The sequence below is a fragment of the Peromyscus maniculatus genome, chromosome 1, assembly GCF_049852395.1.
Source record: "Peromyscus maniculatus bairdii isolate BWxNUB_F1_BW_parent chromosome 1, HU_Pman_BW_mat_3.1, whole genome shotgun sequence".
Taxonomy (NCBI): domain Eukaryota; kingdom Metazoa; phylum Chordata; class Mammalia; order Rodentia; family Cricetidae; genus Peromyscus; species Peromyscus maniculatus.
In genome coordinates this window covers 209776302-209800626 of record NC_134852.1, presented here as the reverse complement: position 1 = coordinate 209800626, position 24325 = coordinate 209776302, and the positions used below count along the sequence as shown (strand labels likewise).

The 24325-nt window shown below is 42.5% G+C and overlaps 2 protein-coding genes across 2 annotated transcripts in view; one reads left to right on the top strand and one right to left on the bottom strand.

Moving 5' to 3' along the window:
• Positions 1-24295, bottom strand: part of Nhlrc2 (NHL repeat containing 2) — a 58369-nt gene extending 34074 nt beyond the window's left edge. Inside the window, exons 1-2 of the mRNA XM_006978437.4 lie at positions 24056-24295; positions 17861-18013 (exon numbers count right to left, since the gene is read on the bottom strand). Coding sequence (XP_006978499.1) covers positions 17861-18013; positions 24056-24227 — 325 coding nt within the window. The 5' untranslated portion in view covers positions 24228-24295. The remainder of the gene's footprint in view (positions 1-17860; positions 18014-24055) is intronic.
• The window catches only part of Nrap (nebulin related anchoring protein), a 358082-nt gene that overhangs the window by 86822 nt on the left and 246935 nt on the right, over positions 1-24325 (top strand). The window lies entirely within an intron of this gene.

The following is a 24325-nucleotide window of genomic DNA, read 5'->3' as shown; positions in this document are numbered from 1 at the left end:
TATTCAGCACTCTTCTCTGGCCTTGCAAGTACTGCATGCATGTGGTGCACATACATATACTCAAATGCACAAAATAAAAATAAATATCTTTTTAAAAAGATGAGAACTTATTATCAAAAGTAACTGGGCTGAATGTCTACTAAACAAAGCTAAAATATCTGTCAGGACTTCAACAGGATCCGAGTTCCACATATCACAAAATTCCAATGTCTCAGGTACAACCCCAAACTACTGCTTCACAAAGAATGGTAAGCCAGTTCCTTGTCATCCAGAGCTACGGTGAGATCCTGCCTCAAGCAAACACCATAAAGAAGGACAGTGATTTATCATCAAAGGAAATAAAAAACAAATGAGATACTGATGCCAAAATAGAATGATTTGAGTTAGCAGAGACTACAGTCTGCTATGGAATTGTATTCCACAAGGTAAAAGAAAAACTCAAATGAAATGAATGAACAGATAGGAAACATAAACAGAGAGATAAGGCTGTAAAAGAAAGACTAAATAAAAATGTTAGAGCTGAAAGCCGGAGGCCATGGTGCAGACCTTTAATCCCAGCTCTCCACAGACAGAAGCAGGAGGATCTCTGTGAGTTTAAGGCCAGCCTGGTCTACAGCAAGATCCAGGACAGCCAAGAGTACTCAAAGAAACCCTGTCTTGAAAAACAAGCAAGAGTTGAAAATACCTATTTGTAACAAATAAACTGAATGAGATCACTGGCAAACAGAAGCAAAGGAAAGACCAGGAGACTACAGACAGCTTAGGAAGGAATCCAGGAAAGATGGAGTGAAGACCACTTCTTCAGGCAACTTGGGATCTGTTCAGAAAACCAAAGGAGTTGCAAGAATCCAAAAGGAAAGAGAAGAAACCGGACAAAACAAACATTTGATAACGCCTAATCTTCAACTCCAAGCACAAGTCTACAGAATTCAAGGTCAGCACACCACCTCAGACCCAATCGGAAGAAAACATGTCCTGGTAGATCATTACCCAATACTGAAAACCAGGGATCAAACACCCAAAAGACATCTTGTATCAGCTTTAAAAAAAATGGGGGGGGGGCACAACGGTTGCCCGGGAACTGGACAGGGGTGGGATTGGGGAGGGGCAAAGTGGGAAGACTTGATACTTTCGCCAAATTATTTACCCTTTATTGTTTTCTTAGGTTAAGTGAATTAAGAGATAATCTATGTAGGAAATTCAACACAGTACTCAGTATACAGTGAAATCTCACCTAATTTAACCACTCTTTTTTTAAATTAAAAAGATTAACTTCTTTAAATTTCAAAAGAAATCAGCAAAATTGAACTGCAAAGAAAATCCATCATGCTGAGAAACATAAGGATGTAACCTAATACACACACACCATCCATAGACTCACAAGAACTGAGGAACTGATCTCTTAGCTTTCTTCTTTGAAAAAAAAAAGGGCGGCGGGGGGCGGGGGGGGATATGGTGGTATTTTATTTGTACTGAAATGTGATTTTAATTGTATGTTAATAAATAAAGTTGCCGGGGGTCAGAGCTAATAGGAAGCCATAGCAGAGCTGGGCGTTCGTGACACACGCCTTTAATTTCAATACCAACCATAGAAGACCTGGAAGTCTCTACAGACGAGGCAGTCATGTTTTTGGGTTTACAACCAATGAGAAGGCAGAATAGAAAGACTATATAAAGACAAACACACAGGAAGACTATATAAAGACCTCTTTCGGAGAGGTCTCTTGGCTGAAGAGGCTAGCTGCAGCAGGCAGGTAAGGCTCTTAGCTCTGATCTCTTGGCTTTGTTCTTTGCATTGGTTCTGTGTTTCTTATTTAATAAGACGGTTGGTTACATCTACACAAAAATGTAACCTAATACACACACACACACACCATCCATAGACTCACATAACTGAGGAACACAAAGATGTAACCTAATAATACACACCATCCATAGACTCACAAGAACTGGGGAACATAAAGATGTAACCTAACACACACACACCATCCATAGACTCACAAGAACAAATGTGCAGCGTGCATGGGGTCATCTAGTTACAGGAGAAGGTTGGACGATATCCTGTGTATGAGACACAGGGCCTGCAGCCCCACCCTGGCTTCTCTACCGCATGTGTGATAAAGGGCACCTGCTAGTTACTCATTACTAAATCAGAACCTACGAGGTTCTAGCGTGTCCTCCTTCCCTCTGTCTTTCGGGACCCACAGCTCCATCTGCCATTGAGATACCAGACAGAAGCAACAGCCCCGTGGAGACTGGCCAGCCAGCTCTGCAAGTATGTAGGTCAGCCCTGACAAAATCCTCCTTTCTTTGGTACCTCAAGTGGTTCTGGTTTGTCAGAACAAACGATGCCATCACACAAACCTCTACCTACACTGTTGGTGTGATCTCAGCTCTGCATCTTCATGTATGACATCTTCATCCAACCACGGCCGTTTTCCTCCTCACCCAGAATTGGACGAAAGCAATGGTACATGTGTACCTATCCTCCGAATCCTGAACTTCCCCAGCTTATTACAGCCCTGATGCTGGAAAGGCAAATGGATACAATATCCTTGGTTTGTACTCCTTCAGAGTGTTGGAATGTTGCTCTACGGTAGCCTGGCTTTACAATGGGGACAATTCCAACCAGTTCAATGCACATGGTTTTGTCTGGAGCTCTTAAGATTTGTGTGTGTGTGTGTGTGTGTGTGTGTGTGTGTGTGTGTGTGTGTGTGTGTGTGTGTGTGTGTAAAGCTTAAGTTTCATTAAGGTGTTTCTAGCACTTTTCTGGGTTAATATTCCCTAGTACCTGATAGGCCCTTTTAAGATGAAGAGTCAATTCTTTTTTTTTCTTTCATATTCAATTTCCTTCTGTTCTCGTTTCAGGTGTTAGTTTGGGGTGGCTGTTTTGCTGTCTCCCCGCTCCCTCGGGTGCTGCCCACACTGTTTTACCCGCGGGTGGTCAGCTTACCCTCATCCCCAGAGCCCCACCCTTGCTCCCCTTCACTGTCACCAACCCCATTACCGCATGAACGTATCCTCCCTCGGACAGCTCAGAGTTCAGATTTCATTTCTAATATAATCTTGAATTTTTGTTTCCTGAATTCAATCAATACCCATTTCTTCTTTTTCTTTCTTTGTTTTTAATGTTTCTGGTCCAGGTTGGTTTCCAGTTGTCTTGAATGCTGTGTGAAGGAAGGTATTACTCCAGGGGGCGGCACTGCAGCTGTCAGGGTGTGACTTGAGAATCTCCACACATCCTCTTTCCTGTCCTCTGACATGGACGGGATTACCTTTATCTTTTTTGTGAACAAGGTTCCTAGCTTGAGAGCGCCCTCTTCTGACAGCTGTTTTCTGTGCAGTTTCACTTATGGCCATCACTTGTGGAGGAGTTCCTGTGTCTAATCCTCCTTCGTTTGCACTGGGTCCTAAACTCTCCCTTTTGTGCCCTTCTTTCCTTTTGGGATCATCCGAGGGAGCCGCACCCTGCACAGACGCTCACCCTAAAGCAACACTTTCCAGGCTTTCCGCTCTCACCCTTCCTGAACACTAAGAGCTGTCGCAGACTAGGATATTCACGTCTGGGTTAACTATTTCGAACTTTGTATTGGGGCATTTCTTACTAGGGACAGAGGGACTATGCTGTTTGTGTTTTGTCTGAGTCTTCAGAACTGTTCCACTTCCTTCTTTAAAAACTGTTGCATTTTTTCTTTAACTTTATTTAAAACATTTTCATACAATGTATTTTTAGTTTGTCCTTTTCCCCAACTCCCTGTTTCCCTACCCATCCAACTTCATGTTCTTTCTTTCTCAAAAAAACAGACAAAAAACCCACCCCAAAACAACAAACAAAACAAAATGAATATAAAAACAGAAAACCAATAAGGCAAAACAAGCAAGCAAACAAACAAAGCAAAAAACCCACAAACAAACAAAACAAACAAACAAACCCACAGTTTGTTTTGTGTTCACCAAGTCCTTCTACTTTTTCTTCTGGTGCTTGTTAAGTCTCCTCTGTCCCTGTCCTTAGCTTGCATCAGCAACACCTTGAATTAGAATGTAGTTTATTTCTTAATGCACATGTGATGTGAAGGCCATGATATTCTCTGTCTAGTAGTAGTATGAAATGCAGGGTCAATACAGCTGTATTTGCTTTCCTTGTTATTTTTATGTTGGGGAGGTAAAGTAGAAAGACTTAACAATTAGGTGTATTAGCTGCCTTTCTCATTGCTTTAACAAAATACTCAACAAGAAGAAACTCGAAAGGAGGGTCTATTCTGATTCACAGTTTGAGGGTACAGTCTGTCATAGCAGCAAAGTCTGGTGGCAGGAGTATGAGGCATCTACAGCCAGGAAGCAAAGAGCATTGAATACCAGCAGTACGCTGCAAGCTTTCTCCTTTTTATTCGGTCCAGGAACCCCACAATGTGGATGCTGCCCCTCAGAGTTGAGGTGGGTTTTCACACTTCAATCATTCTGATAAGGACAACCCCTCAGGCAGGTCCAGAGACTTGTCTCCCAGATAATCCTACATCCTGTCAAGCTGACAATATTAACCTTCTGGAAGTAACAGAGATATGTTTTAACATATTTATAATTCACACAAAGTAACTGATTAAATAAATATAATCTAGTCTCAAAATGAGTCTCTGAATGAAGAAATACTACAAGCATAAGGCACAAGGAAAGAGCCCTGCTGGCTCTACTGTACTTGACAAAGAGTTGAGGTACTGACAGGGAGATGGCAAACGTAATTACACAAGAGAATCAAAGACACAAGAACTGGACAACATTTGCATACACATGATATAATTAGTATACCCAAAAATCTGTGACAATTAAAAAGACTTAGAAATTTTGAACATAAAATTAATATGAAAATAGCCTTTATATATCAAACACTAGCCAGTTATCAACTGACAGAGAAAACGACATGTATGATAGCATGCACATTAGACACACGGGATGACGTTTAGACAGGTCAAGTTAAAACGCTCTGCTGAAGCAGCAGGAGGGACACACAAACGCTCTCTCTCTTTCTGCTAACAGGAATGCAAGCGAGCATGGCCCTGGCAGGAATGCAAGTGAGCACGGCCCTAGGACTGGGAATTTAGAAACATGCAACAAAGACTTTCACAGTCTCATTTCTAGGAAATGACCCTTAAGATAGCCCATCATCACATGAAAACTTAGCCCTCCAGAAAATGATTCATTATAACTACTGTGTAACAACCTGAGAGCCAACACACAGTACACACACTGTGAAATATTATACACAAAATGTCTGAAGTGTAGCACTTCCTGTTCAAGAGGAAAGGTAACAAGAAATGAGACAAAGGATACGGTGGAAGAAGGTGAAGAAACAGGGGCATGAATGGCAAGCCTTTCCGTGCAGTTCTCACTGTGAAAAGCACGTTTCTCTCTCTCTTCTCTCTCCTCTCTCTCTCTCTCTCTCTCTCTCTCTCTCTCTCTCTCTCTCTCTCTCTCTCTCTCTCACACACACACACACACACACACACACACACACACACACACAAACACACACACACACACACACACACACACACACACACACACCGGCAATGAAGATGGCAAGGGGGCTAAAATGAAATATAAAGGAGTAACAAATGAGTCCTCCTCCCTTCAAATGAACACTGTAACTCAGGGTGGAGGCAGCTGGAAAGACTAGCCTCAGTAATTGTTTACATCTTTGAGAGGGGCTACATTAAAAACAAAGGTAGCTTAGGAATCATGAGCTCCTTAAAGATACGGTAACTGGGATGGGTTATGAAAGTGCAGGAGGAACTAGAAATACTCTGGTGTGAAAAGGAAGTAATCTAAAAATGGCATGAGCACAGGAGGCCGCTTGTGGGGCAAGACACTGGTTAGATCTGGGACAAGGCAAACACTGAAATAAATAACAGTAATGACTGCAAATTTACCAAATTTAAATAAGAACCCACAAGTTAAGCCCATTTATTTGTGCATATTATATAGCTGCAATAATATTAATCAAAGTATATCATGATATTTCCTACCTACTCTCCCACAATCAATATACCCTGTTAATTTCCCAAAGAAGTGATGACTGGGTGGCATCTCAATGACAGGAAGTTGAAATGAGGTAAAGAGAGTGAGGAAGGAGATTCAGGGAGAGAAAATGGCACATAAAAAGAGGACAGAAGCTTGAGACCATAAGAACAAACACGAAGAAACAGTCTGCCTGAAAGTCACGGTCAGCACTTAGACCTTTATCCCAGTGCAATGGAAGTTCTGTGAAAAATGAATGCAAGTATCAAAGGCACTTCCAACTAAACTCATGACCTTCCCTCCAAATCTGTACTTTGGTGTTTTCTGTTACAGAACTGTACAATCATACATCCAATTATATAAGCAAGAACTCAGTCTAGACTGTCTCTGTAAAAACCCATGAATTGTTGCCTTCACCGTCCATATTTAATTCATGACCGTGCCCCACTGATGTAACCCCCACAACTGATTTCAGCCCATTACCCCATCTCCCAGAGCAGAACAGCCTTACCTACCTTCTCTACCGTCTGTAGAGAGCACAAGGACCTTGTGCTCACAGATAAGCACTAGGAAACCGGGAATGTTAGACAGGCAGGTTTGTTTGTCTCCTCAACAGAGGAGATGGAGTTAATAGCCTGGTAGGTGATCTGTGCTATCTGTAGGGCCAGGCCCCACCTGAAATCTGACTACATTTATCCCAGACTCTTCCTCCCTACACCTTTATATTGAACACTGTTTCTCAGTCAAAAGAATCCATCCTTATGGAAGATGCCACACGTACTTTATAGCTTGGTAACCTCTATGCTACTTGTATGGCCAAGACCACACTAGATCCTCCCCTAGGCCCTTAAGGTATAGAGCCTTTCTTTATGGAAGAGGTCACATGTACTTTGCAGAGTTTTGATGTAGTCATGCCTTAAACTTTATTGTGCACATGGGACTGAGTTAACTGTTACCAGGAAACTTTTCCCCAAAATTGCACTATACTTAAATATGCCTAAAATAAACTGCCCAGTGTCAGATTCTAGAAGTCTGAACAAACACCAGCTAACAAAGTCATGTTGAACTGGATTTCCTTCTTGCTCATACAAACCCTGGTGTTTTCAGAGACCCCCACACCTGTCTTATCCACAATGAGTTACCTCCCTAGAAGTCAGACTCATCTCTTAAAAATATAAATATGACTGGTCACCATCTTGCAGAAAATCCTTCACTGTTCTTAGTGTGAAGATCAAACATCATTCCAGAAACTTCTCCATATCTTCAGTTTCTTGTTTAAGCAATCTGACCTTCCTTCAGTTCCTCAGGAATATCACTACAGTATCCCTCCTTTCCCATCTTTCCATGGTTCTATGTGGTGGTATTGTGTTGCCCAAAATATTGTGTACCTTAATAAACTTACCTGGGGTCAGAGAACAGACAAGCCACTAGTTAGTCAGTGATAGCACACACCTTTAATCCTAGCATTCCAGAGATAGAAATCCCTCTGGATCTCTGTGAGTTCAAGGCCACATTGGAAATAGCCAAGCATGGTGACACACACCTTTAATCCCAGAAAGCCAGCCTTTAATCCCAGGGAGTGGTGGTAGAAAGTAGAAAGATATATAAGGCGTGAGGACCAGAAACTAGAAGATTTTGGCTGGTTAAGCATTCAGGCTATGGAGCAACACAGTTCAGCTGAGACCCATTCTGGATGAGGACTCAGAGGCCTCCAATCTGAGGAGACAAGACCAGTTGAGGATCCGGCGAGGTGAGATAGCTGTGGCTTGTTCTGTCTCTCTGATCTACCAGCATGGACCCCAATAACTCGCCTCGGGTTTGATTTTATTAATAAGAACTTTTAAGATTCCTGCTACAGTTCTAATTATCTAAAAATCAGTCATAGTCTAAAATTACTGAGTAGGAAATCACAGAAGTCAATAATTCATGCTTTAGACTGCACATCCTCTTGAGTGGTACAATGCAGTCTCAGGCCCACTCTATCTCACCTGGTGTCTAGAGTCGCTTTTTCAGGTATCCATATGGAGTCCACTACCCACACCAGTCTCTCCACTGCTGTATTAGTTCTATGTCTGAGTAACCAACATTGTACATAATTATGGCCTAGAGCTCAGGAACAGTAATGCCAACAATCCATGTTTGTCAATGAAGAAGCCACACACTGTTCCAATGAAAAGGAGAGAGACTGTGACTTAAGGAACAAAAATAAAATCTATGGTAAGAATGCATATTTATTCATCATCCATGAAGACAGAAAAAGAAACTTGTGCTCGTCTTGCTATTATATCTAAAGCTTCCAACATTCCTGAAGGCCACAATCTGATAAGTGCTCAGTAGTGACGAAAGGGGCCTCACAGGTATTATATGTAGTGAGCAGCACCCACGGGGCCTTGGACATGTGCCTCACAGATCATGGGCACTAGTATGTAAAAGGCAGAATGAAGACGACTCTCTCTCTCTCTCTCTCTCTCTCTCTCTCTCTCTCTATATATATATATATATATATATATATATAAATAATATAGTCATCTATATAGACTATATATGTATATATATACACATACATATATATATATCACGTAGTCCAAACAGATGTCTACACTGATTCATATACAGACAACTGTCATGTATCTATTCTCATTTTTTAGCATCAAAAATTTTAAAATATACAGAATTTTGCTTTTTCTATTACCTAGGTCATAAAAATTAGGATGAGAAGATTCTTCCCTCTATGACTCTTTCCAACATAAGGATCAAAACCGGAAACATGGAAGGAAAGAACAAGAGAAGAAAGCAAAGGGGAGAGAGAAGGCTGGAAGAGGGACAAAAAGAGAACATTTCCCAGTGTTTTCTATCAGCAACAAAAGAACTTCTACACAAATCACTCTACAAACATGAAAGCAAAGTGTGGTGGTCTGACTGAGAATGGCCCCACAGACTCAAATATCTGCAAGCCTAACACCAGGTAATGGAACTGTTTGGGAAAGATTAGGAGGTGGGGCCTTGTTGGAGGAGGTGTGTCACACCAGGCCCAATGTTTCTCTCTGCTGGTTGCCTGCAGATCAGGATGTAAAGCTCTCAGTTACAGATCCTGTACAGTGCCTGTGGGTTTCCTGCCATGATGATCATGGACTAAGCCTCTAAAACTGAAAGCAAGACCATTAAATGCTCTCTTTTATAAGAGTTGCCTTGGGCATGGTGTCTCTTCATAGCAATAGAACAGGGATTAAGAAAGACACATAGAGATTCAATTGTATATAGTGTAACAGAAAGTGTAGTTTAGCAATAGTCTACACAATAATCTAGTCAAATACAAGGACTGAAAATATCTGAGGGCTTTTGAAGACATTAACAAAAGTAAAACCTGCAGCCTAAAGCAAGCGTAACTTTCTTACAGAAAGGAGACTCCCCCCAGGCACAGGGGCGACATGGGTGTTAAAGGCAGGAAGGAGGGCTGGGACTCAGCTCGGCTGGCAGAGCGCTGCTGCTGATCTGGCTTTGGATCCCAGCACCCGTGTAAAGGCTGAGCACGGAGGCCCCGTAATCAAAGCACTGGACAGAGAGGCCGGCAGACCCCAGGGACCCGCAGTCTAGCTGTGAGCTCCAGCTTCACCAAGAGAACCTTGTCTCCAAAAATGAGAGAGGCTGAGGAAGATACCTGAGGTCAACCTCTGGCCTCTATTCACAAGCATATGGGTCGGCCCCACCCGCCACACCAAAATATTCCAGATGACCTGGGGCAAAGCTAGGGAGGCTGAAACACAGGGAGGAGGGAGCCATGGGCAGAAGACACAGACAGTAGGTGTTTGTACTTAAAGTGGTGGAAATATTGAAATCAAAACCACTAAAGATTAAATTGAAGCAGAGATCAGAAGCAAACCACAAAGACAAAAAAAGTCACTAGGTTCTTGTGCTGTCTTTCTGGTTGCTTTTTTTAGCCACGTTGTCCTAATCAGTAACTGCAACTGCTGCTACAGCTGGGCTGCAGGGCCCCAGCCTGAGGGGATTCTGTCCCCTCAGGCACCGATTTCAAAGCTACCAAGGGAACTTACCTAAATCTCTGTCCCTCTGAAGAACTCTAAATTCAAAGCCTGAGGTGGAATTCTGCTCCTCAGAGAGGCTCACCTCCTCTCCCTGCTTGTGTGTCTCCCCAAAAGCCCCCCCCTCCTCCTCCTCCCCCTCCTCCTCCTCCCCCTCCTCCACCTCCTCCTCCTCCCCCTCCTCCCCCTCCTCCCCCTCCTCCCCCTCCTCCCCCTCCTCCTCCCAGCCCCCACTTAAAAGCTCTTCTCCCCGGCTCCTCCCTACTACTTCCTGTCAGCTAATTGCTGACTCAGCCTTCTGACCGCAGGTGAATTTTATTTAATCAAACAAATTTAACACATCTTCACATCATTAAACAAATGTTCCAGAGCATAAACAAAAGTAACACATCTTAAAACAATATTCTACAACACTTGGTCAGACTAAAACCTCTGAAAATGTGCTATAAAATGACCAATATTTTCACAAGAGCTTAACTATTTAAGAACTATTTAAGGATAATAAATAGATGGGTTGTGGGAAAGGAATATAAAATACATACAGATAAGAGTGCACACAGCAGACCCGATTTCCTGAAAGGCCCATGTAGAGGAGTTCTTGCCTAGCATCTGGATTTGGGAGGGCTCTCACCCTTTCCAGCACAGGTAGAGTGGCTCACCATGTCTAAACTGGGTATAAACCACGTGATTTACTCCAAGCAAGCGTTTCTCTTGAGCCTGGCATTCTGGAGTATGCCGCAGAAAAGAAGCTGCCCCGGCGGGCACCTCCAGTACAAACCGTGAGGTGGACCTATCGATTGGTAATGCGCTCCCTGGTCGGCAGTGTGTCAAGTCCCCATCAGGAGTGGCCGACACCTTGCTCCTCTCCCTGACCTGGCTTGTGCTCTTCCACTCTAGTCACCTGGAGCCACAAAGGCGACATGACTCTGAATCCTAGGCCTCACCTGGTCCTTTACACGAATTACCACTGGAGTGGTCTGGAAACTGACTCAAACTGAAATTAAACTTCATTTACTCCGAGTTTAGTTTCATGTAGTTAGAGGTGCACTCCTGCAGGTCTGTGTCAAGTGTACAGCAGATAAGGCCTGCATACTGCACGGAAGGTACTAGTGTTCACTAACAGGAACACAATATTCAGGCTCCAAAACATCCGGTTCAGTTACACATTAAATATACCTAGAAATCACATTAGAATATGCATAGCTTTCTCTAAGAAAATGCTTTTATATAAATCAAGACTGCTTTTCCTGTGATAACAGTTATGTCCTAAATGAGTACTATAACAAAATACTGAGGTAATATAGCATAAAGAAGCTAAAATCTTAGAAACTCTCACATGGCAGGTAGGAATCACTTGGGCACTTACCAATTTTTTTTTTTTTTTTTGGTTTTTCAAGACAGGGTTTCTCTGTGTAGCTTTGCGCCTTTTTCCTGGAACTCACTTGGTAGCCCAGGCTGGCCTCGAACTCACAGAGATCCGCCTGCCTCTGCCTCCCGAGTGCTGGGATTAAAGGCGTGCGCCACCACCGCCCGGCTGGCACTTACCAATTTAGCATAAACATATGTTGAATTATTATGGACAAATGACCTCAGGGCACAGTTACATCCTCTAAAATGTTTAAGCATTAGAGTGATTCACTACAATTAAGCATTATTTACTATTTGTTTAAAGTAGTTTTTCATATGCTATTATAAAAATGATATTGGTCTCTATTGCAAACCTGAATTGAAAAGCTGTCATTTCTTTATTTATTCTGGTATTTTGAGACAGGGTCTTGCCATGGAGTCCAGGCTGGCTTAGAATTTATAATCTTCTGGCCTCTGATAACTGAGTGATGGGACTACAGGTTGCACCACCATGCTGGGCAAGAGTGGTCTGAAACAGAGCAATTCTTCATTCGGCTGTGAGCTTGGATTTAAAATACCATCAGGACAGGAGCAACATTGCTCCACTATGTGCAGAAAAATATCAGATAGTGGAAGACATTTAGCTGCAAGAAAGCAAGTTTAATCTGGTGACAGCTTCCTGAACCTCCATGTGATAATTTCTGGATATGCCTTTTTCAATATGAACTGAATTGTCTTCTGACAATATTAAAAAAAAAAAAAAAACTTGAGTTACCAGGATTTTCATACAGTAGCATATTATTGCAGCAATGTTTCTTTGAAATTAAAAGGCTGAGATCACTTACCAAAGTAGTTTCTAAAGCTTAAAAATTTATTCCACAAACAATATTCAGAACAGCCAAATGCAGAAACACAAAATCTATAGCAGTGGTTCTCAACCTTACTGGTGCTGCGACCCTTTAATACAGTTCCTCATGTTGTGCTGACCCCAACCATAAAATTATTTCATTGCTACTTCATAACTGTAATTTTGCTGTTATGAATTGTAATGCAGATATCCGATATGCAGGATATCTGATATGTGACTCTCAAAGGGGTTGTGACCCACAGGTTGAGAACTGCTGATCTACAGTCTACCAGTAAGTCATTTGGGTATGCTAGGAAACTAGCTCTTCAATTTGATGGAATGATCAAAAAACAATTTATAAAATTCTCTGATTTTGACTTTCATGGTATAAATACTTCCCCTATGGCCAGTTTCAAGTTTATAGTTGCCTCATAAACTGTCTATATATCTATATCTATCTATCTACCTACCTACCTACCTATCATCTACCTATCTATCTATCTATCTATCTATCTATCTATCTATCTATCTATCTATCTATCTATCTATCTATCTATCTAGCAAATGGGTCCCACTAGTCAGTAGGATTCAGTGCTAGTGAACAGACTGAATTTCTCCCACAGGGGCACAAATTTGTTAATTTTAAAAACAGAAGTTAAGCACCCCCCCCTCCTTGTTTGGAAATGGCATTTCACTCTATAATTCAGGCTGTCCTCAAACTGCTCACTTTCCTCCCTCAGTGTGGTGGTTTGAATAGGTATGGCCTCCATAGACTCATGTGTTTGAATGCTTGGCCCGTGGGGAGTGGCACTATTAGGTGTGGCCTTGTGCAGGAAGTGTGTCACTGTTGAGGTAGGCTTTAAGATCTCACATGTTCAAGCTATGCCCAATGTGGAACACAGTCTCTTTCTGCTGCCTGTGGATCAAGACGTAGAACTCTCAGCTCCTTCTCCAGCACCATGTCTGCATATATGCCACCATGCCCCACCATGATGATTATGGACTAAACCTCTAAAACTAAGCCACCCCAATTAAATGTTTTCCTTTACGAAAGTTACCATGGTCATGGTATCTCTTCACAGCAATCAATAGAAACCTTAAGACGCTCAGCTTCCCAAGTGCTGGCATTATAGGCATGCACCACCACATACAGCCATTTTTGTGTTCTTTAAGGTTATTTACCTTAACCATTTTTAAGTGTAGTATTAAGTACATTCATACTGTTGTACAACCACCCCAACCACCATCCATCTCTGAACTCTTCATCTTGCAAAACTGAAAATGTCAGGCACATATCAAAGGCCAGCCTGGGCTACATAGTGAATTCTAGACCAGCCTGGGCTAAGAATGAGATCCTGTCTCAAATAAAACACTCTGAAGTTTACTCGCTGCACAGGAAGTCCTTACTACCCTCTCCACACCACTTTACTCCCCTTTCTATGACTGTGACTGGTCTAGATACTTCATGTAAGTGGAATCTCTTTCTCACTTGCTCGCTCACTCTTGTTCTCTGAGAGAAAAGGGGGGGGGGAAGAAAAACACAGACATAGAGGCAGACAAACTGGTTTATTTTACTTAGCACAATGTTATGTACTCAAGGGTCTTTCAAGTTGTCAAAATTTCCTTCCTGCTTGAGGTTGACTAGTAGCCCGAGTGCACGTCCTTTTCACCTTTCCATTCATCCTGCAGTAAACACTTTGGCTGTTACTGTGTCTTGGCTACAGTGACTAAAGCCGGTAGATGCAGGTCTATTGGTTCTTCATGGTTTATACTTGGTAGGCTCTGTGTTTTCAGACAGTTCTCTTTCATCACTGGCATACAATTATCTATGACCTTATAATCCTTATCTCAATGGAATGATCAGTAATCGCTTCACCTGCATTTCTAGTTTTAGTTTAGACTCAATTATATTGATACTGTCAAGAAACCAATTTTTCATTTCTATTATTTTCCTATTATCTTTTCTGTTTCTCTTTGCTCAAACCTTCACTGTTTCGTTCCTTCTGCAAAGTTGATAGAAGTTGCGTTCTTTTTCTAGTTCTTTATGCTGTAAGTTTGGTTGGTGTGTTTTTTTAAATGTGTTTATAAGTTTAATATGCATACATTTTTGTTCGTTTCTAATTTTTCTAATTTCTTTGTGACTTCCTTTTTGGTCTGCTGGGTGTTTAAAGATATGTTTCACAAACCATTCATCATTCTAGCTTTCCTTCTATTAATTTCTAACTTTTGTTGATAACAGAGATGATGCATTGTATTATCTTTTAAAACCTACTGAAAAAACTGTGATATAATATATGATCTGTTCTAGAAAATGGTCCATGTGCATTTGAAAACACTGTATCTATCATCTATCCCGATGGTGTTAGGATGTTCGGTATAGGTTGCAGATCTTTCAAGTCCTTCATTTCCTTACTTCTGTCTGGATATTATACTCATTACTGAGAATGGGTACTGAATTCAACTACTATCACAGACTTGTCGATTTCTCTCCTCAAACCTGTCAATAGCTTTCAGATGATTTTTTATTATAATATTTGTCTACTAAGTCTTATATAGATATCGAGCTACAACATCACTGTTACGATAACGTAGTTTTTATAATTACCATGTATTTACTTACTGCATCTGTTTCTTCTCAAGCTTCAAAATAGTACCTGGCTTCTCTTCTTGTTCACCAGCAGGATTCTAATGAAGGCCTGCCTCTCAACTTTTGCCTGTGGGGTTAGATGTCTTCCTTTCTCTCCCACTTGAGAAGCCTAACTTGCAACTGCAACATGCTGCACAACAGTATTTCTCTGTAGGAATCTGAAAACACTGGCCACTGCCTTCAGCCTCCAGTCTCGTCAAATACCAACAACCTGAGGAGACTGCCGACTCTCCAAGTTCTCTGAACACAATGAGCTGTTTCTCTCTGCTCTTGACTTCTCTCTGTCTTTGCCTCTCAGCACTGACTCTGGTCTTGGTGTGGTTCTCTATGAGTCCATTCTACTTAAGAGTTCAGTAAACTTCTTGGATATTTCTATTCATGTCTTTCATTAAATTAGGGCAGGTTTGGGCCATTACTTCTTTAAAAGTCCCCACAAAGCCTATGACCTACTTGATGGTGCCCCATGAGTCCCCTAGGCTCGAATCCTTTCAAAGGTTTTATAAAATAGTCAACAAGGTCTGCAGCCTTAGCTTTAAGCTCTGCCTCCAAATGCTCACTTCAGCCGATGTGGTCTTCAGTTCCAGAGTTTTCTTTGTGCTTTTTTAATGGTTCTCCAATCTCTTTACTGTTATTTCCTTTTTCTCATATATAGTTTTATCTTTTCTATATTTTCTGCTGTTCTCTGAGCATCTTTAACATTTGTATTAGAGACTCATAGACCTGCCATTTGGCCTTTTAAAAGGACAGTCTCTGTGGTTTATATTTTCTTTGAATAGGCCATTCTTTCTTGATTAGTTTTTAACTGTTTTGTGACATTTGCTGAAAATATTTGCTGAAAAAAAAGCAGCTCTGCCTTCAATAGAGGTCCACCCTAGACAGACTCTGTCTGTACAATCTTCTACAAAAGAATGTTTCTGTTGCTTCTTACTCCTTCATCTTCCTGGAACTCTTTCTACTTACAAAGCATTTTACTTTTCAGAGGTATATATATATATAAAATTCCACATCAACTGGCAAAGGACACAGACCCTTGAGAGGAGGTCATTGAATCTGCTCTGGGTATGGTGTCAACCAATTAAGCTAACTATGTATCATTTAGGGGTGTCCTTAGATAGGGAAACTGTCAACATTCAGATTCTTAACATGCAGTGCTCTTCTAAAATACAGTCTTACTATGTCTCCTTCTATTAAAACAAACTAGCAAACAAATAAAAAACAATCTTCAACACTGCCACATCCTCACCAGAAGAAGATAGCTGAATTAGTAGGAATGCCCAAAAAAGTACTCTACAATGTGGCCTTAACCTATTGGTCTTTGTCTCATTTTATTTATATTTTTCAATATTAATTAATTAATTAATTAATTAATTAATTAATTATATGTCTGAGTCCTCTGTCTGCATGTACACCTGCATGTCAGAAGAGGGCATGAGAATCTATTAGAGATGGTTGTGAACCACTATGTGGTTGCTGGGAATTGAACTCAAGATCTCTGGAAGAGTACCCAGTGCTTTTAACCATTGAGCCATCTCTCCAGCCCTTGTCTCTTTTTATTTTTATCACAAGCCCTGCCACACTCAACCTGTTCTTGTTCTTAGACCAAGAGTCCTACCTTTTCTGGAATCTATGCTTGCTTGCCCGATACTTTCTCAGTCAGGTATATCCTAACGCCCATTTTCAATTTCACATGCACTATTACTTAAAGTTTTCGGTCAGTTCTGTTCCACTGGGAACTCTTTTCAAAGTGCCACAGGCAAAGTGAGTTACTACTCTCTGGTGAGAGAGGTCCGTAAGACTTTAAAATTTTACATACATTAATTTTATAAAATAATGGATTTTGCCACCTTAATGCTTCTTATTCCTAAAAACATTCATAGCATGCTCAATAATGTGCTGCTTGAATAAGAAACACAGGCACATACCACCTAGGACATAATAACACAGTCTTTAATCTATACACATCAACTGTGGATGAGCTAGTCATTTGCACATCTTTTGGTTAGTATGTTAAAAGTAGAATATATTATGGTTAAAGTATCTAACTCTTTGTTTGTATTTTAGATTTTGTCAGCAGTCTTGTCCAACCACATCTAAGCTATTGGGCATCTGTGCACACACATGCTCTACTCCAACATCTAGTCAGAAGATCATCGACCCTACCTCTTTCATGTAGATGCCAAGCATATGCATTTAAATTTAACTCAATGAAACCATTTTATTAATTTTACTCTCATGTTGTTCTGAAAAGAAGTCAACAAAAAAGCCTGATTATTTCCCAACTTGGACAGCAAACTCCAAGTATAATCTTTCCTACCTCCCAAAGCTTTAATGCTGTAAGAGGATTTCCTAGTGTGCTTTGGAAACATTAACTGTAACAAATCATTTTTTAATGACACAAGGTCAAAGAAAAAGTATTTTACATTCCACTGTGATTCACGTCAGAAGCCTAATGACATTTCCTGCTAAGTAATTTCAACCTTTGTATCATCACACTGAGAAGAGTATAAGATTGGGGCCAGCTGTTTCACTTTTTTCATAGAACAAATTTAGTTAAGCCTGGGATAGAAAAAGACTTTTCTAAATATCTCATCATGAAGAAAGTAAATTAGGCTCAAACCTTCCGACAAAACCTGAATTCTAAATTCTAGTTCTCAAATAAGCAAACCATTACCACTAAGTCTGCCCCTCATGGAAAACACACGGAAGTCAGGCACAGGCTAATGGCAGCTGGGAGGCAAACCATGGCTTCCAGAGATGGAGGGCCAACCCGACACCACCGGGGCTACAGAGAGACCTCATCTCAACATTGAAAAGCACAGGGAAATGGCGTCAGTCCTGCTCACAGATTAGAATCACACCTAGAAGCACTGGTCTTGCCAAACGGCACTCCCATCCCCATGGGAGCAAAGGAGCCACCGCTCCAGTGCTTAAGTACAAGTCTGTGAGAAACCAATCAAAAGCAGCTACCTTGATCGGAGAATCTGCGCTCTAGGGCGTGGAGATCAGGCAACAGGTGAATACAGTTAATGCAGCAGTATGTGAAGAAATCAAGGACAACCACTTTTCCACACAGATCCTTGTAAATAGAAAGAGGCTCTTCTGTGTTCAGCCATTCTAATCCTGGAATTCATAAAACACAAATTACAATGATTAAAGAAAACAAAAAAGAAAAAGGAGTAATTTACCTAAACTGTCCATTAAAATGTGAATCTTTATTTTCCCCCTAAAATGAGTATAAACAGTCAAACACTTTTATTTTATTTTATTTTATTTTATTTTGGTTTTTTGAGATAGGGTTTCTCCGTTTAGCTTTGCGCCTTTCCTGGAACTCACTTGGTAACCCAGGCTGGCCTCGAACTCACAGAGATCCGCCTGGCTCTGCCTCCCGAGTGCTGGGATTAAAGGCGTGCGCCACCACCGCCAAACAGTGTAAGAGACGAGAGCAGTAGTTCAAGTCTGTGGTATTTGAATTTATTATTGTTTCTACCTGGGTCTCTTTTCTATGAATAAATAAGAGAACACCTTCATGATTGTAACAACGTAGGTATGCATGATTTAATGAGAAAGGTCAACTAGGTGACCACGTGGAGATTAAAAACTCAGAGATGGACAGACAGGAGGGCTGGCAGCAGGTCGAGAATGGAAAATCTGCTATATGAGGCAATCTGCAACTGTAGTAAAAACAAACAAACAAACAAAAGTACTAAATTCTTTCAGAAATAGTGTAATAGTCTGGGGGAAGTGAATAAAATCAACAGACTCGAGCAAAAACAAGAGGAAATAAGAATTATTTTAAAAATCTAATTGCATGCATAATTAAGTATAAAAGGGATACTGAAAACCAAGGTGAAGTTTAAAAAGCAGATTTCAAAAAGATTATGATATGTGGAAGAGTAAAAAAATACTTAAAATAATCTTACAAAAGAGAAGTTACCATGTTCTAGAGTTGGATGAAACCCAAAATATAAAACAAAATATTTTAAATGCAAAGTTATAAGAAACATTAACATTGATGAAGATCCTGTTCCCTTCCCTTCAAAGAAAAATAGGTAAACTTTGTAGTTTTTAACACAGAATTTATAATTAGTTGACAGTGACTCAAAATTTTAACTCTATACTATGAAGATTTTGTTAAATTAAAAAGTATAATACCCCCATTTAACTCATTTAAGAAAAAGGACATTTATTGCTTATAAGTAAATAAATACAGCTATTAAAGTATTAATTACACCTCAAAGTAGACAGAAATAGTTTAAAGGAACTAAAAGCTATAGATGGATAGGAAACAGACACAGTAGTCCCATCTGTCCACCGTAGATTGACCTCAGATCCTTTCAATGGGTACCTGACCCTGGTCAGTGGACCTCAGATCCTTTCAATGGGTACCTGACCCTGCTCGGTAGACCTCAGATCCTTTCAATGGGTACCTGACCTGCTCGGTAGACCTCAGATCCTTTCAATGGGTACCTGACCCTGGTCAGTAGGCCTCAGATCCTCTCAATGGTTACCTGACCCTGCTCAGTAGACCTCAGATCGTTTCAAGGGGTACCTGACGCTGCTCAGTAGACCTCAGATCCTTTCAATGGGTACCTGACCCTGCTCGGTAGACCTCAGACCCTTTCAGTGGGTACCTGACCCTGCTCAGTAGACCTCAGATCTTTTCAGTGGGTACCTGAACCTGGTCAGTAGACCTCAGATCCTTTCAATGGGTACCTGACTGTGGTGGTATTGTGTTCCCCAAAATATTGTGTACTCTAATAAATTTATCTGGGGTCAGAGAACAGACAGCCACTAGATACAAAGGCTAGAAAATGGTGGCACTCACACCTTTAATCCTAGCATTCCAGAGATAGAAATCCCTCTGGATCTCTGTGAGTTCAAGGCCACATTGGAAATAGCCAAGCATGGTGTGTACCTTTAATCCCAGAAAGCCAGCCTTTAATCCCAGGGAGTGGTGGTAGAAAGCAGAAAGATATATAAGGCGTGAGGACCAGAAACTAGAAGCATTTGGCTGGTTAAGCATTTGGCTGGTTAAGCATTCGGCTGGTTAAGCTTTCAGGCTTTGGAGCAACACAGTTCAGCTGAGATTCATTCTGGATTAGGACACAGAAGCTTCCAGTCTGAGGAAACGGGACCAGCTGAGGAACTGGCAAGGTGAGATAGCTGTGGCTTGTTCTGTCTCTCTGATCTACCAGCATTGACCCCAATAACTGGCCTCGGGTTTGATTTTATTAATAAGAACTTTTAAGATTCCTTCTACACCTGACCCTGGTCAGTGGACCTCAGATCCTTTCAATGGGTACCTGACCCTGCTCAGTAGACCTCAGGTCCTTTCAATGGGTACCTGACCCTGGTCATTAGACCTCAGGTCCTTTTAATGGGTACCTGACCCTGGTCAGTGGACCTCAGATCCTTTCAATGGGTACCTGATGCTGGCCAGTAGACCTCAGATCCTTTCAATAGGTACCTGACCCTGCTCAGTAGACCTCAGATCCTTTCAATGGGTACCTGACCCTGCTCAGTAGACCTCAGGTCCTTTCAATGGGTACCTGACCCTGGTCAGTGGACCTCAGATCCTTTCAATGGGTACCTGATGCTGGCCAGTAGACCTCAGATCCTTTCAATGGGTACCTGACCCTGGTCAGTGGACCTCAGATCCTTTCAGCGGGTACCTGACCCTGGTCAATAGACCTCAGATCTTTTCAATGGGTACCTGACCCTGGTCAGTGGACCTTAGATCCTTTCAATGGGTACCTGACCCTGGTCAGTGGACCTTAGATCCTTTCAATGGGTACCTGATGCTGGCCAGTGGACCTCAGGTCCTTTCAATGGGTACCTGACCCTGCTCAGTGGACCTCAGATCCTTTCAATGGGTACCTGACCCTGGTCAGTAGACCTCAGATCCTTTCAATGGGTACCTGACCCTGGTCAGTGGACCTCAGATCCTTTCAATGGGTACCTGACCCTGGTCAGTGGACCTCAGATCCTTTCAATGGGTATCTGACCCTGGTCAGTGGACCTCAGATCCTTTCAATGGGTACCTGATGCTGGCCAGTAGACCTCAGATCCTTTCAATGGGTACCTGACCCTGGTCAGTGGACCTCAGATCCTTTCAATGGGTACCTGACCCTGGCCAGTAGACCTCAGATCCTTTCAGTGGGTACCTGACCCTGCTCGGTAGACCTCAGATCCTTTCAATGGGTACCTGATGCTGGCCAGTGGACCTCAGGTCCTTTCAATGGGTACCTGACCCTGGTCAGTGGACCTCAAATCCTTTAAATGGGTACCTGACCCTAGTCAGTGGACCTCAAATCCTTTCAATGAGTAACTGACCCTGGTCAGTGGACCTCAGATCCTTTCAATGGGTACCTGATGCTGGCCAGTAGACCTCAGATCCTTTCAGTGGGTACCTGAACCTGGTCAGTGGACCTCAGATCCTTTCAATGGGTACCTGACCCTGCTCAGTGGACCTCAGATCCTTTCAATGGGTATCTGACCCTGGTCAGTGGACCTCAGATCCTTTCAATGGGTACCTGACCCTGGTCAGTGGACCTCAGATCCTTTCAATGGGTACCTGACCCTGCTCAGTGGACCTCAGATCCTTTCAATGGGTACCTGAACCTGGTCAGTGGACCTCAGACCCTTTCAATGGGTATCTCACCTCTGCATCTTCACATACCGAATTCCTTAAGCCACTCACAGCTCGAGGGGATGCAGCAAAACTGTGCAGTTCCCTTCCTTGTTCACAATGTGATGAGTAAAATTTGTTCTTACTATAGAGCTCAGAACCACGGCAGGTGGTTGATTTTTATAGAGTCAAGAAATTCCCCTTTACACTTAAAGGAGGAACTTCACGGATTTTTTGTGGCAGGTCCAGAAACAACATCATTACTCCCAAATTTTGGAGCCATTATTAAGTGAAATAAGGGTTACTTGAGCGGTTCCACTACATTCATCTGAAAACCAAGACAACTACTAAAAGACTAATGGTGAGTAGCACATACAAGGTGGAGATGTAGACAGGGTTGGTTAGCGTCATGAACAGAAGGATGACTTACACCCTGGAGAGGACACAGGAGAGAGGCGCACAGTTTCATCGTGCTACTCAGAACAACGTACAATTTAAAACCTAGGACGAGTTTACTTCTGGAATTTTCCATTTAATGTTTTGAGGTGATTAACTAGGTCCCTGAAACCAGATGTACACTGAGACTAAGGTAGCAGGGAGGCCTACCAATATCGAAAACCACAGTTACCCTATTGAAACAAAATTCTAGGAAAGATTATCAACTTAGTATTTCCACCAAATACTCTAAAGGTTTCAGGGCTCAGTGAACACTTAATTATTCCTTTTGTTAAGTATTAGATATATAACTAATTGATGACACAAAACTATTAATTACACCTACTAATTAATGTGTATTTCACATCCCACTTGCAAGAAATTTAAGATCTATAAATTGTTAAGGGTGAGCGGGTGGTGGCACACGCCTTTAATCCCAGCACTAGGAAGGTAGAGCCAGGCAGATCTCTGTGAGTTCAAGGCCAGCCTGGTCTACAAAGCAAGATCCAGGGCAGGCACCAAAGCTACACAGAGAAACCCTGTCTCGAAAAACCAATAAATAAATAAAAACTGTTAAGGGTGATTTGTTGAGGACACAGACAGTTATCATATTTAAGTTACTGTACTAAATGTTCACAGATTTAAATGATAATAATGTATTTTAAGCAGCAATGATTACAGTGAATACAATACAATAAATGGCCAACTTAGTCTCCTGATTTCCTAAGAATTTGCCTGAGTTACCTCCACATAATAACCCTGAAAGTAAATATTTCACTTTACAAGGGAAAAAAACCAAGACCTGGAGAAATCAAGTAATGTGTTCAAAAGCAAAAAGCTAACAAAGAAGGAACAAGGACTAAGTTTCGGGTCGGTCTGGGTCCACCCACTATAGTGCATATGGCAGTTCCCGAAGAACGGGCATTTTCTTGGTTGACGAGTCAACTACAGCTGCTTTGTTCATTTTTAGCACTCTGTCCTTAATATCAGGTCCAGCAGAATATCAGACCACATCAAAGCCAAAGCCTGGTTACTTCCTTATGAGTATGACTTGAGTCACCGGGCTCAAATATCACAGTCATAAAGTAAACTTACTATAACTACAAATAAAAGTAGAAAAATGAAACGTTCTCCCAAAATTCTAGCTGAGGTTCTGGTTTATAATAGTGTATTTACTACATGCTCTATTACAAAGTTTTCAGGAGCTATGTATACATCTGTATATACATATTTGTTATTTTGAAGTTTCTCTAACGGGATAAACCTCCATGGAGCCAATTCTACAGTATTTTAAATCCATTATAATAATAAGGGGGGAAGCCCCTCCCTCTCAAGTCAAAAGGGTAAGAAAGACATTCAAGACTGTTGTGGGCCAGAAGAGGTACTGCCTGATACATCCTTGGGGAGATAAGTGAACCCTGCCACAGTAGCCAATTAACTATGCATGGGGTTTCAGTGTCAGGCCAGGACACAAGCCAACACCAGCAAGCTAAACAATGACACCCCCACCAAAGGCAAGGCAGCGTTTTGTCTAAACCACACTGTTGGGAGTATCCATTTCCTCGTGTCCCAACAGTTCCCACAGCTAGGATTCAACCCTGGCTACGAAACTAAAATTGATTCCAGTTTCTAAAACTCAGTAAGTCCACCACTCTGAACGTGGGAACGCGCGCGCGCGGCAGGGCTAGAGAAGCATCCAGTCTGTGGAATGAACTCCCGAAGAACAAGCTCCTAGATGGGCAGCACGTTCCCTGGCCTGCCTGTGCCTCGGTTTCCTTCACTGTGACACAAGACAAGTAAGGGCGCCCTGTGGGTTGGACCCAGCCTTCAGAGCTCTCCCAAAGGGCTAGGAACCGTCTGGGTAGCACGTGGAAAGCGATGTGCGGGGCCGGGTGGTCGGGGCTCCTGTCACTGCAAACCCAGGCCACTCAGGCCGGGCAGGATTCACACCGATGCGAACGCTGGTCCGCGCCCTCCAGAGTCGCCACCCCGCACCACCTCGGGGGCGCGGGCGACCGACCGATCGCAGGGCCCCGGGCCCCCGACAGCCGGGAAGGGCAGGACCCGGGGCGGCCCCCTCCCCCGACGCCAGCCCTCACCTTCCGGGAACTCGGGCACCGCCAGGTCCCGCTCCCAGCCGTCCACCTTCTGCAGATACTGGTAGACCAGCTCGTCCCGCTCCTGCTGCGTGACGGCGTCCAGCAGGGCGTACTCGAGCGAGGTCTGCGCGGGCAGCAGGCCCGAGAGGCCCGCAGCGCCGGGGGCCGCCATGCTGTGCGAGCTCCCGAGGGCGCGGCGCTCGAGGGCGCGGCTCGGACGGACGCGCGCGCCGCCCTCGGGCCCCGGAGCCCAGCCCGGCCCGCCCCGGC